Genomic DNA, 27157 nt, shown 5'->3' with positions numbered 1-27157 from the left:
AAACATATTGGTCTCATAAATGTTTTAACACATGCAGAAAACCTATTTATATAAAATGCCAAAAGATCTCCAATTTTGGTTTTCACAAATACACACATCCTGACATGAATGCAAACAAACCTAACCAAAGCATACAAAAAGCAAAGCCTTTTTTCACCTATTAATCTCAGTTGGCACATTTTAAGCATATTTTTGTCATTCACAGGTAATTTTCTAATCCACTTTAATCATAACTCTCTTATTAGCTGCAATTTAGTTAATCATCCGGTTTTAAACTTCAGAGCAATTTTCATCTTTTTCTGTATTTTATTTTTTGACCTTCAGATGAAAATAAAAATATCTAGGCTCATTGTAACCATTATCTCTATTGATAAGAAGACAATGCTGTCAGGTTTTCAAATTCTTTTTTTAAGCTACAAAATGTCTTCACACACATTTTCTTCATTAATTTAACTACTAAAATAAACTACACTTTCAGCTAATTCTATCAGCCTGTTTCAAAGCCTTCTCCACAATGCCAGGAATATATTACTGGTGGAATAAAAAAAATGCCTTGGTATGAATTTGTGCATTTTTTCTAAAACAGACCAATTTAAAAATTTGGACATTCTGATAAAGTAAACAAATAGAAAATTTTGCATTCAAATAGACATTTTGTTGTAGCAAATAAAAACACGTTTCCCATATTGTGTAAACATTTTCAAATCTGAGAGACATTTGTAGGGTTCTTCATCACTGTATTGCAGCCTGGATTTTAAACATATGAACAACTGCACACTATCACCGTGCTGTGCAAAGTTAATCATGAATGCACATGCACAACCTGATGTTGCACATTGAACTTTGGAGCATGCGTGTGCCTCCTCTACAAGCCCCGCCCACGTCAGCCGGTCGACCTATGAACGGCTCTGTGATAACTCGCACATGCTCCCGACGTCGTCTCTCTGTGGTCTTCCGTGTCAACATGGCGGCATCCATGGCATCCCAGGCTGCAGCAAGAGGACTGAGGACAGCAACCTCAAAGCACATACTTCTGGACAAACTCAAGGTACTATTACAGCTCGCATTACCCAGGGCGCGGTTTCCTCGTCGCGCGGGTTTGTTGTGCTGCTGCGGGGTCGTTGTCATCGTCTCAGGGAGCTGTTTGTGGAGCTACGTGGCTAACATGTTAGCATGTCTGAGCAGAGATTTGACATCAAAGTTGGACAGTGAGACAGTCCTCGGCTGCTGTGAGGACACTGCCTTTACTGCGACCCACAGCGTCGTGGCGACTGTATTCACGCACGTCTTCAAAATCACAGTTATTCAACAGGTTTTCTGAGAAAACTGTAGTAAACTCCTCACAAATAACTGCTACAAGATGTTAAGAAGATAGTTACAGCAGGTGTTTTTGTGCGTGTGTGTCTCTGTGTGTGTAGCTGATATGTAACTTAAAAAAGGGAAAAAAAAGCTTTTATATATACATATATACCAATGGTCGCATTTTTAGATTTTGGTACTTGTAAGGCATTTTTTTTGTAAGGCATTTTTTCCTCCTTTCAGTCTTAGTCAAGTTTTGTGACTTATACAGTATAAATGATAGATAGATAGATGGCTGCCTTAATAATCACAAAGGGAATTTTGGCATTCATTAGCTTATACAACACATACAAAACAAAATCAAGACAAAAACGCTGATACAGACAGGATTAAAGAATAAAATATAAAAACAAACAAACATACAAAAATCAAAACACACACAGCAGTGAAATGATAGTTTAGCCATAATGATATTATGTCATGACTTAACAAACATGATGATATTGTACTGTAAAGCCTGTGGTGATTCCCACCCCTGTTAGCCACCAGGTTAATAGTGACAGAGGTCTGTTGCTAGAATACATGGTAGTAAAGGTGATAAACTTTAAATATAGAAACAGTGCAAGAATAACGAGGACTCTGTCATTGCTATAATAATGCTTTCATAGGTGTTAAATACTAACAGCACATATATGCTCACAGCTTACTTATAAATGACATGGCTCAAAGTTTCTGGCTGCAGCCACATTTCAGATAAGACTGCAGTAAAAAGGTTAACCTTTGCACTTTGATCCTCTTGTGTCTGTTTGCAAGCTGTGAACAACAACTTGCAGAGTTTATTTGATTAGATTCATTTATGTACATCATGGTAAATGATTACAGTTATCGTCATCTGTTTCCCAAACAAAGCGTTAAGTCTCATGATTAAAAACAAAGCGAAGCAAAATGCTGCCCCTGTCAAGTATTGACTGACAAAAAAAACTGCACTCTGACAAAGAAGAAGGCAGACTTGTTTTTTTGAAAAAACATTTCATAACTTCAGGAGAAGCAAATAAATATATCAGCATGTTCTGCCACAAGCAGTGCCTCAGTTTTATATTTTTCCTCTCAGTCTGCATCAGAAAGCTGGTGTTATTGGAAGTGTGTCTGTATAAACCTTTGTAACACTCGTGCAGATGTCCTTACTGAAAGTCAAAGCAGAAACCTGTTGATACAGTAAACATTTGTCCAGTCAAGTCGGCACATTGTGTTTGGCACATTGTAAGCTGCAGAGTTCAATCTTATGTCATATTTATTTTTCCATGTCTGGTTTTGCTGTCTTGCTTTGATAGATTTTGTTAGTCTCTGAAAGAGTCTTGAACAAGTTTTGAATTGTTTGAAATGGGGTGTTTTTTTAAACACACATGGTTTACACTGAGGCCAGGATTTAAAATGTATTGTGCTATTATTGTATATTGAGAAATATTGAGAATACTTTTTTTGTGACCAATTCTTTTTATTTATTTTCGACACAACTTACAGATATAAATCAACCAATAACTGCAGTCAATGTGACAAAGACATCAATGTGAGTAATAACAAATGAAATACATATTTGAGATTCCCTTAACAAAAAAAAATAATACATTCATGCATTATATGACATAGCCCTACAGTAACAGATACAGTGAAGTAACAAAAAAAGAAAATCCAACTGCATCTTTTCAGTGTTCCTTTACTGTAACCTGACCCTTCCCCATGGGTCTTTCTCCAACTTCTATTACTCATATATAAAGTTTCTTACATGTGGATTATAAAATAAATGAATACATTTATTAATAAAAAAATAAGAATACATTTTTTATATTATATTTCTAGCTGAGTGCTAGTCCCTTGCCTCAAGCATAACATGCCCCGCACCATTCATCCTAGCAAGAGAGCTCCGTAGATAAAATCTCAATTAAAGGAAAAATCCACTGTTGAATAGGAACAGTGAGTGGTGGTTGCCGCCTGACCGCAAACATCTTTTTTAGCAACAGTGCATGCTGATAGCCATAGCAGTCTTTGAGTACGGTTAAAGCTCTGCTTTGAATCATCATGAAGCAGCATACATGCTGGAGAGCAATCCATTTTTACACCAAGAATTTCAGATAAAGAATACTAATAACATTTCTTCATCCTGATTCTACAGATCCGGAGGGAATATCCCGAAGCAATGAGACAAAACAGGGTCATCAGGATGCAGTCTAGAGCTCCTGATTATTTTTATTATTAGTTATTAATTTATCAGTGATTCTGCCCATTAATTTATCAAATTTAAAAAAAAAGACAAATGCTTATAGAAGCGTCCCAGAACCCCAGTTGTCAAATTCCAGTCACTTATGTTTTCGACAGAACAACAGTTACAAGTACCTAAAGAGATTCACAGACATGATGGCAAAGATATAATGAAACTTAACTAAGCTTACCTAAAGTGGTTGAGGCAGTCTCTAACAGAGACAGGCTCCTCAAAGTCCAAAATAAAACAGATTGATGATTTCTTCAGTAGTAGAGGACACATCACAAACTAATTTAATCACCTGAGCCAACATCAGACAATAAAGCGCAGTGCATGACGACATTAACATTCGGCATCTCCAGGGATTAGAGACACATGTTATGGAACAAGTAATGAGATAATCAGAGAAACACTCCAGCAATAACACACTCTCTTCTTTTTTAAATCATTAATAGACACATTGCACTATTTATTTTAATGGCAAAACACATGGTTCAGATACAGTTGGTTTATTATGAGAGATTTGAGATTTTAGAGTTGAGATCCTTACTCCAAGATTTCATAAAAGAACAGGGCTTAAGGCTGTCCAAATGTTTCCAAAAGGTACTGGCCAGACTAGTATTGAATTTGTACTGATTTGATCACCAAGGACATATTTTACCTCGGTTTTGGCACTTTGCATTTCATAAAAATGTACAACCCTAACAGAGTGCGTAGCAAATTTTTCTCTAGGTCACTCTTCAAACAGCTGAGCAGATATCCTCCTGAAGAATGACCCGATACTGAATCCTCTAAAGTACTGTTCAGAATATGTATGACAGTGAAAGCTGCTCTGACAGTGATTAATTAGGGATGTGATTAATATAATGACATTATAGGCCTTTATATAAGATTGTCCAGAGATGGCAAGGTAACTTTTGAAATATGGTAGGTTACATATTACTTGTTACCCTGTAAAAAATGTAGTAAGTAATATAACTGTTTTAAATAGTTATAGTACAAATAAGATAAATAGTTATCAAAATAATGTTACTTATTAAATGTTATTGATTACCTGTAAATTACTACGGAAGTAGAGGACCTAAGAAATCCAGTGGTGCCAATAATGCCATACTAGTTATATATACTAGGAAAGGAGATAAATAGTGCTCTGAAGTTTGGGCTAAATTTTGGCCATTGAAAAAAATAATGGTCATTTCACAGGGGCCCCTGACCTCTGACCCCAAGATATCTTAATGGAAATGGGTTGTATGGGTACCAATGACTCTCCACTTTTTAGGTATTCCCACTTTATGATAGTGCTTATATATATATATATATATATAGCTTAATTGAAACAGAAATCATGTATTTAGCAAAAGTAAACAATAACAAATACTTATACACATACATATATCAAAGTTATGTGATTATACAGCACAGTTTTTGTATTGGCTATTTTTGTTTAATTCGCCTCTTGGGTGTCTAAGATGTATTTCCCATCATTGCTTTCCCTACCTAGGCTACTCTGTACTGTGTTTATTAGCTACTGCATGAAATATGCAACAATCTGGGAGTGTGGTGTTACCAAAATGTATTGTTTTAATGAGTGGTGTATGTATTGGCAATGGCCTTAAAAGGGAAACCCTTGCATAACTTCTAATCTTACATTTACTGACTGTCGTACCTGCTTCTACTCCATGACTTGTTCCTCTCTCTCTCTATTATGTTTCTCTCTTTCTCTCTCTCCTTCCTCTCACTCTCTCTGTCTCTCTCTCTTTTTCTCTCGTCGTCTCTTTGGTCAGGTGATAAGAGTAATGATCGGGGATTCTCTCTGGTCTGCAGCACAGTATCAGAGCCTGAACTGATTGACAGCCAGGTATCTCTACAATAGAATCAGCTTTGACAGTATGTCAGCTAAGCTGAGGAATTCAATTTGCGATGATTTGTTGACAACAATGCAAAGGACATTACAATATTCAGCTGGTTTGGCTCCAGGGTGCTCTTAAAGGGGGAGTGGGATGTTGTAGGTTTTTTTTTTCTCTTGCTCTCTCTTTCACTCTCCCTCTCCCATAAATCAAATCTCCTGAATTCTTGTCTGCACAGCGAGATAATCCTCAGGCTGTTTTTCACTGTCGCTGCACAGTGGTGAATTTGTAAACGTTTGCTAAGTTTTTATTTTTTGTAAGGTGTTCCTGCTTAGCAATAACCCAACAGTGTCGAAGCCCAGCATGGTTTGAAGGGAACACTGGGAAGAGAGGTGGCTCAATGAGACTTGGTCCTGAATATTTTACGGAGGGGGGTGGAGAGCCCTCTGCTTGCAACGACTTCTTTTGCTGGAACTTCAAACGACGGGCGGCTTCCCCATCTGTCTCAGCAAGAACACATTTACATTTCCTCCCCGCAAGGAATACTGGAGGACGAAGTTAGCTCTAACTGGATTTGAATATCGCTTCACCAAGGTTAATAGCCATTTCTGTAGCTGGTGAGGTGCTTAGGCTTTTTCAATAATTTAGAAGGGCGGCAGTCATTAGGAAATGTTGGCAGCCTCTGAAATGGGGAATGCAATGACTGAATGCACTCCTATTAGCTTAACTTCTGCTGTTGTTCCAGTGTAGATAATGAGGGAGAAGTGGGAGTGATGCTGAAAATTAGTTGAGAAAACAATGTCAGTGATTGCTGACAGCTGTAATTCATTAAAAGTGCAGTATGTTGAAGATTATGTTCAGCTGCCATACTAGCTTATCCATCATCTTTGAAATGAGACCTTCAAACATATCATAAGTGTGATTTGGGCTTCATAATTGAGTTTGCCTGGGGCCACTCCCTATGAAGTTTTTTTTTTTTTTTTTATATATATAAACACGAAGACCTGAGTTGCCCTCATCGGTGTAGCATGATTGAATGGTTTTTGTGTTGTAAAAGCAGTGATGGCAGTGTGCAGGTTTAAGTGAACACACTGTGTTACAGAGCAACGTTGCTGCTGCCAGTGGCAATAAAGACAACAATAAAGAAGCTACCCTAAAGTAGTAAATTGTCTCCACACAGCTGGCAGTTGTACTCTACTGATACAGCCCCAGACGCTTTGGCCAGATGTCAAAATTTGACCTAAAGGTTTTTTCCTGGCTGGAAAAGAGGCAGAGGTGGTGCCATCCTGATCATGTGCACACACATGCATGTGTACTGTAGCTGCAACTGGCTCAATGGCCACTTTAAAAGCAACTTACTTAGTAGTTCTGATAATCACATTTTTTTAAAAAAAAAATTTGTTTGGGTGAAGTTGTTGAATCTTTTTTCCCCTAAAAATTCTATATATGGTGCATTTTTCCCTATTAGGTGTTTTAGTATAACCAAAAGGAGACCAGTGATGCATGAAGTTTTTTACGCTATGTATAAGAATGAAGTTATTGAATATTTTTGTAGTAGGCCATCTCTTTTCGGTGCGGCACTTTGTAGATGGTGTGTGTGCCCTCCCTTCACAAACCATGGTTAAAATTAGACATGGTTTGTGTTTAAGCAATGTTTTGCCTTATCGATCCAGGAAGTTCAAATTTGTGAATCTTTCCAACTTTACTGAGTCAAATGGATCTGCGTTCACAATACTGAATGCTATTTGCAGCTGTGTTTGTAAATGCCAGCTGTCGATATAGGCGATATAAACTACTATAAAGCATCAAATGGCAGGGAAAAGAAGACTAATAGTGGCCTCATTGGTTTTCTTTTGCATTTATAGGGCTGATACCCACTTTGCTTCCTCTTTGCCGTTTTGGCAGCACCTTTACCGGTGCACTGTGGTGATTTAAAATATAGTGCGAACACAGTTGTGTATTACCATAATTGCAGTTACGAATGAAAGAGACAGAGTTTTTTGACAGCTGTAGGCAGGATGAAAAACCCTGCACCAGATGTTTGTCCTAGACATGGTTGCCATGATAATCATCAAAGCGGTGCAACCATATTGCGTTGGACTTAATATGCTATCTTGGTTCATCTAACATGAACCAGTAAAGACACATGACAACATCAGAAAGTCTCTCTTGTAATGCCATCAATTGCCATTAGTGTTCCAATTCATAAATATGGGTCTCGGGTTTATTCCTGCAACCAAGTTCGCACATGTGGACTAAGATGTACCTGCTGGTGAACTTTGGCATAGGTGCACATCCTTGCATTGCCTTCTCCTCATAACTGCCTTATCTTCCCCTTTTGACTCGACACCTTTGAATATGACTCCTTACTCGCTCTCCTATTAACTATGCTAATTACTGAAATCCCTATCTGTGGAGACACAACAGTCAGGTTTTCCTTTCTTAAGCCTGTCTGCCGGAGATTAGACCTGCCCTGCCTAAAGACCTGCCAATGATGCAAATCTCACTGATCTAAATCCTGGAGCCATGCTCTACTGCTCCCGCCTCTGTCTGCACTCTACTGTTCTATTCCCGGCTCTGTAACAGACAGATGTCATTTTTCTCTCCATACTCTAATTGTCTTGGGCCCGGGCACGACCTTAGCTTTCAAGATGCAAGGACACTGAAAGCTAAAAGTGGGTGGTAGCATTAATGAGAGCAAAAAGTTCATCTTTTGTGCCATACACACAACCTTAAATAATTTACCTTTTCTCTTCCTGAAAAGCCAACATATTGACATTATAAGGTTTACAAAAAGGCAAAGAAAGCTTTGTTTTCTTGTATGCCTCTACGGTGAAAGCAGAATCCAAAAATGGCAAACATTGTCAACTGATGTATATGCGGGTGGCAGTTAACAACAGGAGAACTATATGAAACCATCTGTTTTTCTCAGTGAACTCATGCGGTATAATCCAACTCCTCTTTATCCAGTTGTATACTCAGTACTTCCCAAACACATCGATTGTTGCTAAAACTGTATTAAACACATCTACATACAAGCAGCCCATCTGGGTAAGTGCATGTATCCCAAGACTGCTCGTATATTTCATTGAATAGAGTTCAAACATATGTGATTGCCCAGGTGCACTACTTGCAAGCAAGGTTCTAGTGAAAATACATGTGTTCAGGAAGTGCTGAGCATATGAATGAATACAACATGAGTTGTGTGAGAGTTTGTAAATGTACGTTTTGAGATAGTTTTGCTGTTCTTTAATGTGGCCCCCATTTTCTTAAATTCATCAAGAATTTTCTCCAGTTTTTGTTTTTTTATTCACCGTGGTGGCATGTGAGAAAAACAAAGTTATCTTCACAAGTTCAAGGTAAGACGGGGTGAGTAATTGATATACAAGTGATCGATTTGTTGGTGAAGTATTCCTTTAAAGGGAAGGCAAAGTCTAATGATTGTTAATGCTTAGATGTACCGTGTAAATGCAAGCAGTGTAACGTTTGAGGAATGAGTCATTATGCTTTTGTTAAACTAAATGGCAAAGTGGCCTTAGGTTTTATCAGTATTCCATCCCCACTGTCTTTGCCATCCAAACCTTCGTAGGCCGTAACAAAGCTGAGCACAGAGAAAACTTCTGCCATCACTACTCAAGTACTTTGGTAATTGAAGGAGACCAGGCTAGATGGCTTTCTGAATTAGCCCGCTAATGCTTCATGAGGCATGCTCTTGTTACATGGCTGGCTTTAAGTGGAAATGTGCCTGTAATTTACTCTGGCCAGTTTATGCAGAAAATCCACATCAACTCTGCTTCTTTGCCTTCTCCATTTCCTTTACTGTGTGTCACCTCTCTCACGACTTACTACATAGTGCTTGTCTAATTGCAAGACAGCTCGTATTTATGAGTTGCAGCTAAGTCGCAAACTGCCACCTCATTAGCAGAAAAACATTCTACTGCATGGCAATGATTTTGATAGTCGCTCTGAGTACTGCGCTTTCTGATTCAGCCTGTGCTCATGGAAGTGGACACTATAAAGTTCCCCCTTTAAATTCTTCCCGGATGGTTAGCTAAATGGATTGGGAAAAGAGATGAGTTCATAACCTGAATGGGAACAAATCAATTACATAGAATTGGTGAACTGGCAATCTGTTAATTTCTTAAACATTTGATAATGCCCCTTAAGGAGCATTCTGCTTAATTAACTCTGCAGTCATTTGTCGTCACTAATAAGGCAATGTCATTTCAAAGGGCTTAGGTTCTGGCCATGACAAGTAATGAGGATTTTAACTCAGCAGACATCTGGGGATACCACTGTATTATACAAGTTACCCAGTGCCTCTGAAAGCTCCAGTGGTCCACTTGCTGTGGTTTAGCAGTTTAGAATGAAATGCACTGTTGTGTGTCAACTCCATTAACAAAACAAGTACATCCATTTGTATACACAAACACAAAAAAACCCAGTTATAGTGTAGTTTTCATGGTTTAATGTTTGCTAAAAAGAAGTTACTGCAACACAACAGTGAGCACCAGATAAAATGCCCAAATGTAGTTTTACACTTCAGTCCTCAGCCATGCTAACAATTCTGTGAGACTGCACCTGTGCACACCAGTGCTTTGAGTTAGATGCTAACAAATACATGCAAACATGCTCACAGTGACGATGCTAACATGCAGTTGTTAATGGAAGCAGGTATGTGTTCACTGTCCTAATTGAGCTTGTTGGGGTATGAATCTGCAGAGAGGAGACCCCATGATACATTATCACAGCACTTAAGTCACAATACGATATTACTGTGATTTCAAATGTGTTGCAGTATGTATCGTGATATTGCAATATATTACAATTTCTTACCTTTTTAAAGCTGCAAATTATGTCCACAAAGGAAAACTTTAACATTTGTTTTATCTAATAAGATGAAGTTTTATAGTCTGTTCGTCTAACTTGTTCATCAAAATGTATCTAGCGGAGTGGAGAGGCAGTTGATTATATTATTCGATTAGGCCACCACAAGTTTCATTCGTATTTGTAATATTAATGGTCTATATAACAAAACGTAGATACGTGGTATCCGTGTAACAATACTATGTTGTCACAAAACAATATTGTGATACTATGGTGTATTGATATTTTCCCTCACCCTTACCTGTTATTATGCTAATATTTGGTAATCACTAAACACAAAGTACAGCTGAGGCAGATGGTAAATAGTTTTGTAGTTTTTAAAGGTATTTGGTCAGAAAGTATTGGACAGATAAAACATTTGACCTGGTGATAGCAAAGATGAAAAGTCAAGAAATCACTAAATGTATTACCATTTATCCTGAGGGGAACATAAAATTGTGTACTTGAGGTGCACGATAATATCGGCACGTCATCCGTATCAGCAGGTATTGGCTTTACAATGAAATATCGGAATCAGCCAACATGCTGATTTTAGAAGGATATCACAAACCTATATATTTCTTTTTTTTTTTAACAAAGTGAACATGTACAAAGCGTCAATCCCTAAATAAATCAATATTACATACACTGAAAAGCATTGTATTTCATATCTCCATCTGCTGGTGGGCCATCACAGTGAGAGTATACATGTTGTTAATTCCACTACAGAGGAGACTTGATGATCACTAAAATAAGGTGGGGGAAAAAGTGGATACATCAAAATGGGTATTGGTTATTGGCAAAAAGAGTTGTTATATGCTGGCATATCTGATATTGGCAATTAATCCATTATTGTTACCCCTAGTGTGTACCAAATGTCATAGCAATTCATCCAAAAGTTGTTGGTATAGTCCACTTAAAGCCCCCCATTTCAACCTCATGGTGGCGCTAGATAGAAGTCAGGGGATCTCCAATTTCATTAGGATTTATTGTCTTAGTCTGTTCAAAATTAAAAAATAAAAGCTTAATGACAATCTATCCAATGAGATATTTCAGTTTGGAACAAAGTAGTGCACTTGCAGACGCACTTACAGATCAAAATTGCTATCCTCAGAGCCAAGGCAGTAGTTTGACCAAGAATAGACTTAAATGTCTTCACTGATTGACTTTTATAATGAAAAGGACTCACATTGGTTTTAAGCTTGCTGAAAGGTCTACTGTGTCTTGCTCTCACTCTCATTTTTCTGCTTCACAATTTTTCTGTGGTGCTTAGGCTTTTTTTCTCAGTTTTCTTTTCCCGGCAATTAAAAAAAAAAAAAATCCACCAACGCAGGCCATCTCAGATGTTGATTGGAGAGGAAAACCCTGTGGTCGTTAAAGGACAGTTACTAGGAGGACATTCAGAGTCATAAAATGATCTCAAAGGTCTCTTTTAACCCCTCCATGATTGGAGTCCTGTAAGGTTCCATTCCTGTTCTTAAAGGAGTTTCATGTGAGCCACATGAATACAGGTTTGCAATTTCTCCATAATATGCCTGCCTGAAAGTGTGCCTTAGCCTCAGTACCTATGAAAGCATCAGCCTTTTTTTTATTTTTGTATGGGCTCTCTGAAGAATAGATCCTGGTTTGATGTATTGAGATGTTCCCCTAATGGATCTGCACTTCGTCCAGCCATTAAGATGAGGATAGTGGAATGTGTGTCTTATGCTCAAGGTATATTTTGAATCCCAACGGTGCTATACTGCCTTAATGCAGCTCTTCATAAATGGATGCTTTATCTATATTTATAATTTATAAACAGTTGGAAAAAAAACTCCATAAAGTAATTTGTAACTTTTTTTTATTGACTTCTGAAGGGTAGTGAGTGATGACGGCTGTTGTTCAGGTGTCCAATAAGGTATTGATTAGCTCATGCAGCAGCAACCACTTTTGCATGTGTCCTCCACATCATCAATCAGAGCAGTCTCTCCAACATGTTCGTCCACTGCTGTACTTCAACCAGCAAAGTACAGAATACCGCAGGTACCCATACTAATGTCAGTTAAGAAGAAAAGAAAATGCTTTAATGCAGTAATTTGAGAGTTCAAAGTATCTAGTACACTCTACATTACAATGGTATACCACATACTAACACAGAGTTAATTCAGTACTTGTCTGCGTATAAAAACAAACAGTAAGGGTCACATAGGTAATCTTTTGTAGTTTTTACATGGCTTTTGTATTTGTTTGCATACATGTCAGTAGGGCTGCGCCAAATGATTATGTTCATCATAGATAAATGTGATTATTTTTTGCCAATCAAATGATTTCTGTTGACTCTGAGCCTATGGTGACTTATTTAGATGTCTTGTGTTGTCAAACTAACAGTTCAAACCCCCTCAAAATATTGACTTTACTTTTAAAGAAGAAAAAAAAAAATTGCTAATTAATATTTAGTCAATTGATTATTCTACTACTCATTTAGATTTCCTGAACCTTAATATGCTAATTGTGTGGTCTGGATTGTTGAACACAGTGCTAAAGTCCTCAGATAGATAAATAACCTGTGTTCAGAGATAATGTTCCCTTAGTGTTACCAACTGCCAGGGCAGAATCACATCTTCACTCACTATTGGCTGGATCCTGTCTGGCTTCACTTCCATTCAAGAAACAAATGCGTTTTTTGACCTGCGATGTCAACCCTTTGAATTTTTGAGTGACAGATTAACGAGCAGTGCAGCATTGACTGGCTGCTGTTTATGGGCCTGATCAAAGGTGATTGCCTGCTTTGTAACCTTCCCCTGTAAATTAAGGCTTATGGCTCTAATAAATTTCCAAGGGAGCCAGAACTAGTCTGTCAGATGGTGACTTTTTGACATTGTTCCACTCTCTCATAGTGATAAAGACAACTGCTTTAAATTAGCCCTAGGATATTGACTCCTTAAGTCTAACAGAAGGGCAAATGACAAAGTAGTGGCATGTCTTGAAATGACTTTGGAAAGTGCCAAGATCAGACATCCCCTCACTGTGATGACACTTCTCACAACAAGTGCGGTTTGACATTGTTCATGCTGCTCTCAACCAAACATGAGACTGCACAATTTTGTGCCTCTTAGGAGAAGTCCTGATGTTGCATGATGCTGTGCTGAATACCGTATGGACTAGCCAAAGAAGTGTTTTGGGAATAGCTTTGACTATACCAGGAGTTTGTCCTTCAATGCCAATGGTGGATCAGTACAGCTGCGACAAGGACTTTGTAATGTGATGCAGCTGCTGCCATAGCAATGTCTGTCCTCTCTGTGTCTTTGCGTGAGGGCACAGTCGCTCTGTGAAGAGAGCGGCCGTATGGTGGCATAGTTTATTCAGCACTTTTCAGTGTTCCAAAGATTCCATTTGTTCTTTTATTTTAACTCGTGTCAACACAATTTAGATTTAAGAATTGCCTTTGTGAGTTGTTGTCTTTAAGTTTGTTTTGATACTTTTCTCTCAATTTTTTTTTCCATCACATACTTTGTGGTCAAATTTTGTTAATGTGCTGCATTATTTTTTAATGCTGTTTTGTGTGTAACATTTCTACAGAAGAATACTGCAGAAGGGACTCAGTTTTTTCCTTTATATGCATCCGCACCGGCAAAAGCCGTGGCTGGCGGCATTATATTTTCGGTTTGCCGTCTGTCCCATTCTTGTGAAAACGATATCTCAAGAATGCCGTGAGGGATTTTTATGTTCAAATTTGGCACCAAAGTCCACTTGTTCTTAATAAGTGATGAGAATTTGGTGGTTGAAGGTTCAAGGTCACTGTGACCTTTCATCCATCTCGTTTGCATAAACATGATATCTCAAGAATGCCTTGAGAGATTTTTTCTCAAATATGGCATAAATCACCACTTATGCTCAAGAATGAACTGATTAGAATCTGGTGGTTGAAGGTCAAAGGTCAAGGTCAAGATCACCTCAGCATAGTTCTAAATTTACAGAGACAACATGAGCACGGCTTTTCTTAGTGTGGATCAGAATTTTAAATTCAAAGGTTGCATGGATTATAATTGACTAAAAAACTATAGTATAAGATTTATAAGTAAATGTAATATTTTTAGGATTTTTATGTTTATGTTTTCACTGGGCTGCACCTCACTGTGTGAGTGGACTCAGAATTAGACACTTTGATCAAAACATGAATCATAACCGGTCACTGTTAAGATCTGACAGAAAGTAGGACATTTGTTTTGGGCTTTTAACTAACAGTCATTTTCTAAGAAAGAAAAATAAAGTTTGTATCCACCTCAGCAGTTTATTTCCGTGACATATTGTGATCACTCGCTGAATGTCAAGACTTTTGCTGCAAGCCTGCTGAAAGCAAAATTCTTTCAGGGAATAAGTGCTTTTCCTCAATATGACTCCAGCTTCTTTCTCCTCTGCCTAATTTGAATTTAGCAGTAAAGCTTTTTACTGTGCTCTTGCATCAAAAGCAAAGCACAATGCAGCTGCAAGGGTGTAATGGAGACAATAACGGCTATTATTGGAGTGATGTCACATTAACACTTATGTCTTTATAGGTTTAGTGATGGCATGTTTTTACCACTTAGAAATGTATGTCTCCCTGCTCTAGATAGAAAGCCAGGAACTCTTTTAGTTGGAACCTCCTTTGTCAAAATGACGCATTTTAACAAAACTGAGAGTATTGCTAATTTTTATTACCAGTGTGAATGCTTTCATTTCCACATTCTGTCTTGCAGTGTTTTTTATGTATGTTGTATGGCCTAGGAAATTTTAAAAGAACATTTGCTGGTCAATTGTTGCCTGCATTTTTTTTAAAAAAAATGTCATTTTTCAAAAATTCAGGGTGCATTTTTAAAAATAATAATCAGTACATTAATTTGCTGGGTTTGTGAAATGAAGACAGGTTAAAATGTATACATCAGCACTCTTGTGTGTATAGAATACCATCTCTGTATGAATTAAAGCAGGCGACAGTTCCAGTAACTGTATAGGCTTTTATCTAACTCTGAATAGCCTTAATAAATCTATAATGTGTTAGTTTTTAGATAAACTGAAGACTTAATTTCAGTCTTTCTAATATTTTTTTTTTTTTTTTTTAAACATCCGCCTTAGAAACTGTTGAAGGTCAACTGAAAATATTTTAGAAAATAAAAGGCAGTGCATTGCAAGGGTCTTAAGTGTTGAGACTAGTTACAGGCACCATCAAAAAAAAAGCCAAAATGAGTGTAATATTCGCTCTTTATTGATGCAATTCTGGAAAAAAACTTCAGTTGGAAATTTTAGCATGCTTGATTTCATCCCCACATTTTAAGCACTGGTGAAATGGAATCATAAACTCAGCTTTCAAGCACTCAATCATTGATTAGTAGACTGAAACAAATATTCTGTATTATAGGTTTGGGACTACTTTATTTGATGCATTGAGCTCAGTAACATCATTCAGTGACACTGATCACCCATCCAGCCACCAGTGGACACACATGCTGTGACATAACACTCTAGCATAAGCGCTAACGTAACTTATCATGCCCAAATCGGTGATGCTTGCTTGTTTGATGATGGTAAGCTCGATACTTTTTCACTTGTTTTCTTCATTTGACAGTCATGATTAGCTTCTAGCTGTCCCAGGCTGTTTGGGCGGGTAAGGCCAGCATGCCTTATGGAAGAGCAGATTCGTCTTATTCACCACTTCAACACCAAGCCAGTCTATTTTCCATTTTTCAGCGGCGGAAGTGTCAACTTTCTTTTCTGTCTTATTTACTGAGGGTGGAATTAGTGACGGCCCAGGATTTGGGTTGGCAGGTACAGGATTACGTGGCCTCTGCCAGGTGTCTGTGTGAGTCTGAGCAACAGCCCTGTTTACTTGAGTGTGTATTAGACGGAAAAGGAAGTTTTTTAACAAATTTTAACAGCTTTAAACAAAGTTAAATCAACTGAATGAAAATAAAATGATGGCTTAATGTGAGAAATAGACATAGCCCCTAAACTGGTAAATACATTTTTTAATCTCTAGGGTAATTTGGGAGGCAGTCTGTGGCATTAGTGCTTCTAAAGAAATGCTGCCTATTTGGATTTGCAGAGTGAATGAGACCCGTTCCTTCAGTGGCATTTTTGCACTGTTTCTTTCTTATATTAAAAGAGAATATAGCTGTTTATCTTTGTCACGACTCCGACTCACTCTTGCCACGTCACATCAATTGGATGCACTCTTGAGAAAGATCTTGAGTGCTTTTGTGTGTAGAGGAATTTGCTGTGAATATTTATGCCATCTAGGGCCCATGTCAGAGCATACAGCTTTGTTTGTGCCATAGAGTGTCTTCATCATTGTGTACAGCACATCCCATGTGTGTCTATTGTTGCATTTTTGTGTGTTTTAAGAATAAGTAGAACAGTAGTTAGGTAGAAGGACTGGGTAGGGTTGTCTCTAGAGTGCTGCTGATGATAATTACTGTAGAGAGAGTATCTCAGGGGACTGCAGACCAGCTGCTTGCTTGTCTGCCTGCCTTGCTGCCATACTGCCATTCACTTCTTACTGTACTGTTTTCTTTTAGGGCAGACATGAAACACTCTGATTATTCCTTTCTTGTCAAGACCTCAGCAGTATCACAACCTGCCTATCTAACAGCATTAAGCTTGACTGGAAGTGAATAAAACTGTGAATGTGGTCTTGATTACCTTGAATGCAATTTTGGAATAGTGTATTCTACAATAGAGACTTAGGCTGGATCTGTTTATATGATATATCGAATACCAAGGAGAAAAAATGGTCCCTATTATGATTCTGTCCTTACATATGTTCATAAACTTAGTGTTGACTTTTAATCACAGAACCACACAATTTTTAAAGAAGTTTTGGGGCATTTAATGCCTTCATTTGAAAGTAAAAAGTCAAGGGGTGGCTGAGTATGAAGCAAGGTTAAGGTTGAAAACAAATTCTGGGAATATTCCAGAGTGGGAACTTCTCATTTCAAATGAACAGAAATTTATGGTAAATTATTGGATAAACAGGAGAAAAGTGGAGTAAAATGGAAATATAGACATTATTGACTCTGGCTGTGAAACCTGTCTACTATATCATAAGCAGACATAATCTATTCATTTTCCAAACAAATCTTTGAATTTGTCAAAACATTCAATATGAAATCTACCAACAAGTTAACTAATTGGAAACAGTACACTGAAAATTTGAGCTGACGATGTGGGCTATGTAGAGTTGAAAATGAAAATTTGATTTATAAAAGAAATATTTTACTTCCAAGAAGTAATATAAATACATTATTTAAAACTCCTCGATTAGCATGCTTCATCAAGCTACACCCCGCATGGTAACAACTAGCTAGCAATGCAAAAGATGTTAATAAGTTATAAACTGTATACCCCCTCTTCCATATAAGTTCACCATTCGCTACTACTGGTTCACATCTATAAAATGTATAATTTTACAAATGAAACTGCACAAAATTTCCCAAATTCCTGAACTCAACTTGCCTTGTAAATTGACCCAAGATTTTTCAACCCTTTGCAAAACTAGGAAAGACTTACCTTTAACTACACCTGAGAAAAAGAGTTTTTCAAACACAGTTGTGCATCTTTTTACTGATGAATTCACTTCAGCTGCATGAAAGGGACTTCTCCCTCCGACACCCCGGAAGCCTGAAATACTTCCTCGTTCCTTGCAAGTTCTTAGTAAATCTATAACATTTCTGTACTTTCAATTATATTTTAAGGAAGATTCCTTTTAATTAGAGAAGTTGCATGTGTTGTTATTCTGCCGACTAAGATCTATTTTTATAAATAATGAGAACATCTCTTACAGAATGTGTTGGCAGGTAAGCAACTGTTGCCTCCTGTTTTCTTGCTCGGTGTTTACCTCTGGATGGTGTTGAGCCAGATGTGCCTGCATGCAGGTTATATTAGAGCCTTGCTCAACTTTGCCATGACAGATTTCACAAACAGATGTAGTAGTAATACCAAGCCTCACTTCATCTTTTTAATTATAAATTCAAGCAATCAAGAATAGCTGCACATGTCAAAAAGTCAAAGTATAACAGGAAAGTAGTAAACAATAAAAAGACAGACTTGCTGTTGCAATTCACTGCTCGTTAATGACTGCGATTTTGGCTTCAGGCCATTGTCAGAGCATGGTGAAGAATGAAACATTCACTCAGTGATTCCCACGCATGTGAGGTTAAAAAGTTAATTAGCACGACTAGTCACCAGTCATGTGTCATCTGTCTGCTCATCAATAGTAGCAGCCGGTTAAAACAGTCAGTACTTACAATTAAGTCCACAGAATTACATATTATAATTAAATAGAATCATCTGATATTTCATCATTTATGAATATCACTCTATCACTTGTGTATTATCATCTAACATATTTGTTTTTGCTTTCCATCCAGTGATATCATTGGACTGCTGCCCACTTATTTATCAGTCCATACAGAGTTTGGTAAGAAGGCCTTCTCCTACGCTGCCCCCTCACCCTGGATCACGCTACAGCACGAACTGTGTTCAGCACAATTCTCTCAGGGGATTTCAAAGCTTTTTAAAGAAACTTTGAAAAAGCATCTTGAGTGGTTGTTCTTGTGTACAGTTTAAAATTACCAGTTTGGCACTTTAAGGTATCCGTTTATTCTTTGTATGAATTTCCTGTTGCCTGTAACTTTGTGTCGTATGATCTCTAATCTTTATTTGGTTCCCCATTAGCTGCCACCGAAGTAGTACCCACTCTTCCTGGGGTCCACACACAGAAAAAAAAAACAAAGCAAGACACATTATACGTATCAAAACTCTTAATAAGAATGCATTCAAGACAAGTGAAAGTCACTGAAAAACTAAACATCACAACACATCAAAATCCATTAGATATATAACACATAAAAAATTCACATATAAAAAGTGGCACTTTTATGAAACACCAAAATAGTCTCAATAAGAACACATTTAAGACAAGTAAGTCAAAAATATGTTGTTCTGACTTGACCAACTCTATTTTGAAAATGAGACCACCTGTTTGAATGAAGGTTGAATAAATAAAATAAATATAACCTACAGTCTCATAAACAAAGGAAGTAAATGTGTCAATGTGTCAGCCAAGTGCTATTTTATGTAGTTTGAACATACTAAAAAAAACAACAAATATGTGCCTTAGATATTATTATTGCATATTAAAATCTTCAAGTAAATTTGCAGTTGCAGCAAGATTGCAGTTTGTTACTCAATAGATTGTTTCCTAAATCTCTCAATGCATTCATATTGCAGCTGCTAGCCTAGTGTGGCAATATGGTTTGCTTTAGTTTGTCAGTTGTCCATAACGTGGAAAATTGTCTTCAGCCAAGAACCTTTTGAAATATTGTAAATGATACAGCATTAAATAACTGTAATACATAGGGGATAAGAAATAGTTTATTTCTATGCCATTGCTTTTACTAATTGAATTTGGCACAGAGTCTCATGCATGCTTTTAGCTGCGTATCTGAATGTAAATTCTCATTTCAACAATATTGTATGTAATAGGTCTAACTTGCTTAGCTGCTAATGGCTTCTCTATATTTATGTGATTATGCTCTAATGTTAAACTTAAAGTGACAGAGTATTGATGAAGGCAACAAACAAAAGTGGTGTGTCTATATCAAGTAAATAACTCAAACTTGACTACAGCTGTGTTTAGAGCAGTGTGATTTAAATGAGGATCAAAATGATTAATCACCACAGTTCTTTCTTTCTCAAGTGAGGTGGAGATATTATGTGCACACATGTGCATTTGTTCAGTGCCAAGCAAACATGCAGCCGAAAAGTATTTTAGAATTTCCCACAATTAGACTTTATGATTTAAAAAAAAAAAAACAATATATAAATTGTGTCTTAATTACATGCATAGCTATTGGTGTCTATAAAGTGAATCCCTAGATATTAAATGTTCTTCTGCAATTTTCTGTGTAAAAGTCTCAGTCAACATGGTTAAGCTATGATTAAGCCGGAGGACATGACCACAAATACTGATGCACTGAATATCTTGTAAAACAATTTGATTTTTGGCAAAAAAAAATAGCACAAGTGTAAATTTTCTCCTATGTTTGTAGCATTGAAAAAAAATTTGAAAATCAAAACGACGTTTATGTTATCACCTGTCACACAATTTACCAATACACTTTTAAAGGACAGTCTGCCCTTTTTTTCTATGATTTGTTTCTTTCTAATTTAAACTATTTGCTTTTATTAGTATTAGTATCTTCTCAGATTTATTGTTGTTGGGTTTTTTTGTGTGATATTTTTACGGGATATTTTGCTATGATATTTCTGCTTTGGTGGCAAAGACATTACCAGCATAAAAAACACTGTTGCACCCCTTTGCTGCGGTCTGGCCAAAACAAGACAGCTCATTTCCTCCTCTTTGGCAGTTTTGGTAGCGCCTTTCCTGGTGGACCGTGCTGATTATGATACAGCATCATCATTTCAGCATTATGCCACAAGGCTGCATGAAGGTATATGTTGTTAGAGCGCCATCTTTGATACAAATTGTCTGCAGGTCTGGTACATGCTAAAAAGTGCCTTAGGTTCCTTTCCATTCTCTGGTGATTTGCCCACGGTAACTGTCAGTGCCTGCAGGGACACCTCCGGCCCCACTTGACTTCTCCAGTAAGCAGCAGCTGTTATTTTAGGAAATGTGCGCTGCGCTTTTTCCTCTCTATTCTTCTCACTCCTCCCTTTTCTGGGTGACAGAAAACCATTTTAATTGATATGCATTGGTTTGTCCTAGTTGGCTGGTTTGGGAATGCTAATAGCAGATTACATGATTGATGTATCTTTTTCTAAATGTGCCCTAATTTTAGCAGGAATTAGGACTTAAGCCTTTTCTTGTCCTTTTAGTCTTTGGCAGTGGCTTTCGGGTCACATTATTGTCATTCACTGGTGGTTTTAGGAAATTCTCCCATGTTTTTGAGTATGTGTACTCCAAAGTTGTTCCTCTATTTAAGAAGCAGTGAATGTTTTCTGTTTTCTGAATCTTGGAGTTTTCTGTATTAACTGAGATGGTTTCACTTCTGTTTGCAATGGAGGGTGAACAAATGTGCCAAAATTACCAAACTGTCGTACTTATTTAATTTTAACTCTGTGTTTAGATTGCAATAATATTTCCAAGAGACGTTTTAAATAAGTCTTTGATAAAATTAGGAATGCATGATCTGGTGGTGCTGGAGCCTGGAGCCGACAGGGGAATTTATGCTGCTAATGTTATCTTGAACCGCTCTGTCTCTCACAGAGAGAAGCCAAAAGTGATGGAAATGTGTCGTCACTAATGGATTGTTGTCTCCAGCACTACTTTGGTTTGAGTTTCACATGCAGTAGGTTGGACCAGCATTGCTTATGTAATCACCAGTCTGTCTGCATCGAGCCTAGCGTGTTGTCCACATCTTGCATCTGATCCCAATGCAATATGAACACATTTTAATTTATTTGATGTCACTAAGTACAAAAATGTAATCCTGATAGTTATACCTGTCAGTTAATATGCCTCTGTGTGATCCAACATTGCTTTCTTTTGAATATAGGTGTAACCTGGTCCTATGACAAGCTCTCATCAGCCATTTTCTTTCGTCAGAAATGTAGACCAAAAGATAGACTGACAGATTTTGACATGCACCCAGGCAGCCAAATGGATCCTCCCAAGGCGAACAGTTTGAATGGTAAGGGAAGTGGGTGTTTTAAGAGAGGAGGCCCTGCAGGTACCTGACAGCAGTCAAATGAGTCCATAAAACAGAGAAAACTTGCTCTGTGGCTTGGCTTGTTAAGGCTGTGGGATATGTTCCGCTAAACTGGACCTGCAGGAATGAACGACAGGCAGAAAAATAGTGAACTCTTAAAGTCAAACACACTCAGGGTTTTGCTTGACAACAGACAAACCCATTTTGTCCACATCTATTTAAGTTTTTCTAAATTATCTAATTATTTTACTTTTTTTCCTCTAATGTATTTTTTTTATTTATATTGTGTTGCAGATCTTATTGCACTCCTGCAGTTTATTTCTTGCCTGCCTTTGAACCTCTGTAGAATTATGCGAGAGAGTCACATGATCACTACTGGCTGCTGTGGAGAGCTATGGGTAATAGACTTTAAAGCATGGCCCCTCATGCACACATACAATTTGCAATAACTGAAATGTAGGAATAGTATGGAATTGCAGACGAGACTGCAGAGGTGACCCGCAGATGCCCCTCTTTACTGTGTTCAGTTATGCAAGAGAAGAAGCCAGTATGGATCAGCATGTACTGTTCTTCTAAAAAACAACCCATTTTGGCTCTAATGAAGTCTCCTGTTAGGCTCTCCCGAGACTCGAAATGGAGAAAGCATGCTAATACAGTGTGCTGTAGCACAGAGAGCATTGGTTTGGCATGAATTGTGGATTACCAGTCATGCAGTTTTGTGTTCAGTCGAGGCCAATTGATCATTTGGCTCAGGTCTAGATTGAAAAATGGTTTGATTTAGCTATGCCCTATCAGAGTGACCATGTCAAGCTCATTAGCCTTTAATCACTAATAAATGTTATTCTGGGTTACATTTCACTTCCTCCATCATTTAACGGTTGAGAGATGCTGAACAAATACACCCAATTCCCCCTATCCTGTGATCCTGTTATTTCTCCCTCATGGGTGATGGAGTGACACATGACTTTAAAAGGCACAGAGTTAGCCAGTCATGCCTCATGCTTAAGTGAATCAAATCAGCCTCAAAATGCACATGCATTGCATGTATATGCACACACACATCCACAAACACACAGTGGTTGTCACACTTCCTGTTGTATGATATATGATTTGCTTGATGAGCTCCTGTATCTTTGTTGCTCTTGAACCCATCCTTCTGGATTTTTTTTATTTAATATGCAGTGGTTTTAAGGGATGCATGCTTTTTTGCAGGCATGTATACATTGTGTTTTTATGCACACATGCAGACATTTTCAAGGTAATTGGGGTTATCTAAGTATTGAATGAATTACTGTGCCTGACAATGCAATTTTGTCATTTTCTTTTGACTTTGTAAGAAAAAAAACAAAAAGAAAAATTCTTATTCACTTAGGTTTTACATTCCCCAAGGAACATAGGACATCGGCAAATGCCCTCCATCCTCTCTGGTCTTAAACCTTGCAGTTGCTGTCACTGACAGCCCTTACAAATATTATAGACCACCAAAACTGACACTGAAAAAATCATCAGGCATAGTTAACCAAGCGTCCAGAAGATTTAATTTTTTCTCCCGTATAAATGAAGCTGATAGCAGGCAAATTGCTTTGCATAAAACCTGTTGGCTTTTGAACATTCATGAAACATAATCTATCCTGAGACCTTGAAAAACATAATATAAATGGTAAGCCCGACACTGAATGCTGCAGGTTTATGGTTGTCGTTTTCAACTAAACTTCACAAAGTTGTTTGATAAGTGCTGGTATATGTGCAACTTAATGCAAGTGTAAAATTCACTGCTATGAGTTAACATAATGAAGAGTATTTATTTAGCCACACCTGATATCTTTCACTCTTTCATATTATTAATTTGCTAATAGCAAAAATGAGCGTTGCTTTCAGCTTTGTGTCAAAAAACACATGATGTTCTCCAACTGTCCCACTTCAGACACTGTGTTTGCTTGAGTGTTTAAGTTCTTGATTACTTTTTCAATCTGCTATTAATTGATTTTATTTCACAATGCCATATTCTTAGATTGTAAAGCCATGGTTATTTAAATTCAACCGTATCACTATTTTCACATTGGTCTTGTTGGTCGGTTTGCATCTCTGTCGACATTTTCAGAATAATTTCACCCTACTGCCATAATTTTCTCAAGTCAGTTTCGAAGCACACAGATTCAATTTCAAGGTGTGGTGCGCTGCTTGATGCTATCGCCATATTTAAGGTTGTGTTTTTGTCCCCACAGAAATGTATTTTTCCCACTGTTAAGCACGAGACCCAGCTGGGGCAGTTGGCTACTTTTTTATAAAAACTAATGATTGTGGTTAAAAGCAGAATATCGACCATGCAGACTGAAGCACAGTTGGTGTAATGAAGCTTTTGATTTTGCTGTATTGATGTAGTATTGACAATGTCTTACAAACAGTACTCTGGTAGTAGAACAACATACAGTACAATAACATTTTACCAGCATCACAGGATGTCGTTGTGTTGCACATAATAATTTGTCCACATGCCTCGTATATTCATGCAGGTGTCCTCAAATAACTACTTTAGCTCAAACAGAGTTACAGCAGAGAACAGGTAAGGTCAGTTTAACTTGATGCAGTCAGCAACATAATGTAGTGCAATGTTATTATCATGTTAGTTTGATCTTCACTGGGTGAGGAAATAAACACGCTGAACCATAATTTACCTTGCAATCCTTGTTTTCCCTTTGCTTTAATGGCCTTTCTCTCCTTAACGACTCCCTGAAGATTCACCTGTAAAAACATTTACATGCACACACACACACACACACACACACACATATGCCCACACGTTGCACTCATACACACACACATGCACATTGTAGTGTGTGCTGTTGTGGAGGGATTCTAACTCTAATACAGCCTGTGTCTCTGTCACATTAAAAAGCCAATTTCCTTTTAATAGCAACAACAGCTGGAGCTGACACGGCCTGTGTCTGCTGATGGGGCAAACAGCTTCGGAGCTGTCCTACAGCTTAGGCCCGGGTGCCTGCCTCATTACAGAAAAATAGAGAGTGAGACTGTAGGAGGGAGGAGAGAAGAGAAGAAAGGATGTAGCCTGTATACTCAGAGGCAGGTGTTACACATGTTTTTGTGTTGTTGGAGAGATATTTCCTGAAGGGGAAATATTGTTAATATCAGGCATGCTCGGGATCAGTAGCTTTTACAGCCCTGTTTTAACTATCTTTCACTTACAAGTCACACTTGCTCATTCTGCCTCCCTGCTTTCCTTTTTCCCCTCCAGTGCACCTGGTTGAGTCCCAGGAGATGGCTGAATCTGCAAGAGTACCAGAGCAAGAAGCTGATGCAAGAGAGTGGCGTGGCCGTCCAGCGCTTCTATGTGGCCGACACAGCTTCTGAGGCCCTGGAGGCTGCGAAGAGACTCAGTGAGTAGAGCAGAATAACTTTTCCACAGGTAGCACTTGTGCTATCAACTTTCTCATTTTGTCACACCAGCACACGATTCGGTCGCGACCTCTTTTTTGTTAATATTATTATTTAAATTGTTATTTGTTTTATCTAATAGCCTCTGAATAGGTTAATTTTAAAAAATGTGCTACTTTGGCTCTGATACCACCGCCTGTCTCTGTTTGCAATCAACCTTACGCAGCCACACTCAGTGTCCCGCCCACAGCACTATCTGATTGGTTACACATCATGAATAATAAAAAGCAACACTGAGGGATTGTGTGTCTCTTATGGGCAAAGACAGACACAGACTAGACCTGCTCTGACGGGTGAGCAGAGTGGTGAGTCAAATGAAGGCAGTAAATATTACTGAGGCTGTAATAAACATCACAATCTTCTACACTGCAGCTTCAAAAAACACCTTTTATTTGAATCCTTTATGTTTATTTAACAAGCCTAATTTTCAACAGCACTGTTAAATGCTGTATGAACACAGGCAGTCATGCCCAATAAGGACCAAAATATTGTAGAATTGGCAAAGTTGTGTTTCAAATCAAGAGAAATATTTGATTAGATAACTAAACAAAAAAGATCTGGGAAAGCATTCAGTGCTAATTTTGAGTACTTCACAGTTTTCAACATTCAACTCTGTGGACAGGTTGATATTGAGGTTCATTTTTCAGCCATATTTCATCTGGGCTTATTTGACATTTGCTATGTGATAAATAAACTGAAAAGTCTGCGTGCTTCTGATTGTTTTTGTTTCTTGAACATTGGCATGACTTTAATTTCAAATAATTTTGAATTGTCATGTCTTTGATCTCAGTCTCTTGATGATATGGTAATGAGATCTGACAAAGTACAGAAAAGAAAAATGCACCTTGCTCCAGCAACACATGAAGCCTGTTGAAATATTCATGAAATGGTTCACCCCTGAAGCACGTGGCCACAGCATTGCTTCACAGCAGAAGAAGATAAGATCATTCTTTATTTAGTGGTGATAATAAGTTTGTTTTTGGCTTTTAATGACTTTGTCATTTTACTGCTGTACACTGTGAAACCTTAACAGTCCGATTTGTGCTGCATGGCTCTGCAGACCTGGTACAGGACGTGCAAATGGCTGTGGTTAATCAGGGTTGAAGTTTTATCATGTTTAATCTCGTCTTTATGCTGTTTGCTTATGTGCGGAAGCCTGCTTTTTTTGAGCTTAGTGGTTGTGCCTGCTTGGTTTTTCATCACACACTCATCCGCACTAATTTGTTTCACAACCTCTCGTGTTCAGTATCTCACGTTTTGCATGCTCTTTTGTTTTGTTTTTCCTTTTTTTTATTATTTGAATGTATTTATTTTTAATCCTTGGTTACAATTTGGATTATTGCCTCCACACACTCACACAAAGCCATGCAAGGAAGTGACTGAAACTCTAAATTTATTCTCTTAAACAAATCTTAACAAATACCTCATACTCGCATGAACAGTGAAACAGCATGTGTTTAACACACATTTGTATGCACCCACACATGGCTTTCTCTCCAATCCCCTACCTTCCCTGCTCCACTTTCTTCCCACACTAAATTGCCCAACTTGCAACACATAGCGTGTATAATTTCCACCCTCAGCTTTATATTTTATTCAGTGTCCTCTCCAACTACAGCGGTGGCTTTCTGATAGTGCAGCCAGGTTGGTTGTCAGCCAGAGAGGTGCCACTCTCGCTGCCTTTGGGCTCCAGCGCCTGGGGCGCTGCTTTCAGGGGCCCTGGTTACGATGCAGACAAAGATAAACTGAAT

General features: G+C 37.9%; 1 protein-coding gene across 1 annotated transcript in view; it reads left to right on the top strand.

Annotated features, from left to right (window-relative positions):
* Window positions 1-941: 941 nt before the first annotated feature.
* Window positions 942-27157, top strand: part of suclg2 (succinate-CoA ligase GDP-forming subunit beta) — a 111805-nt gene continuing 85589 nt past the window's right edge. The window contains exons 1-2 of the mRNA XM_042495608.1: window positions 942-1048; window positions 25207-25348. Coding sequence (XP_042351542.1) covers window positions 965-1048; window positions 25207-25348 — 226 coding nt within the window. The 5' untranslated portion in view covers window positions 942-964. The remainder of the gene's footprint in view (window positions 1049-25206; window positions 25349-27157) is intronic.

Source organism: Plectropomus leopardus, chromosome 2 (assembly GCF_008729295.1).
Source record: "Plectropomus leopardus isolate mb chromosome 2, YSFRI_Pleo_2.0, whole genome shotgun sequence".
Lineage (NCBI taxonomy): Eukaryota > Metazoa > Chordata > Actinopteri > Perciformes > Serranidae > Plectropomus > Plectropomus leopardus.
The sequence above is the reverse complement of the archived record's forward strand: the minus strand, read 5'-3'. Positions and strand labels throughout refer to the sequence as shown.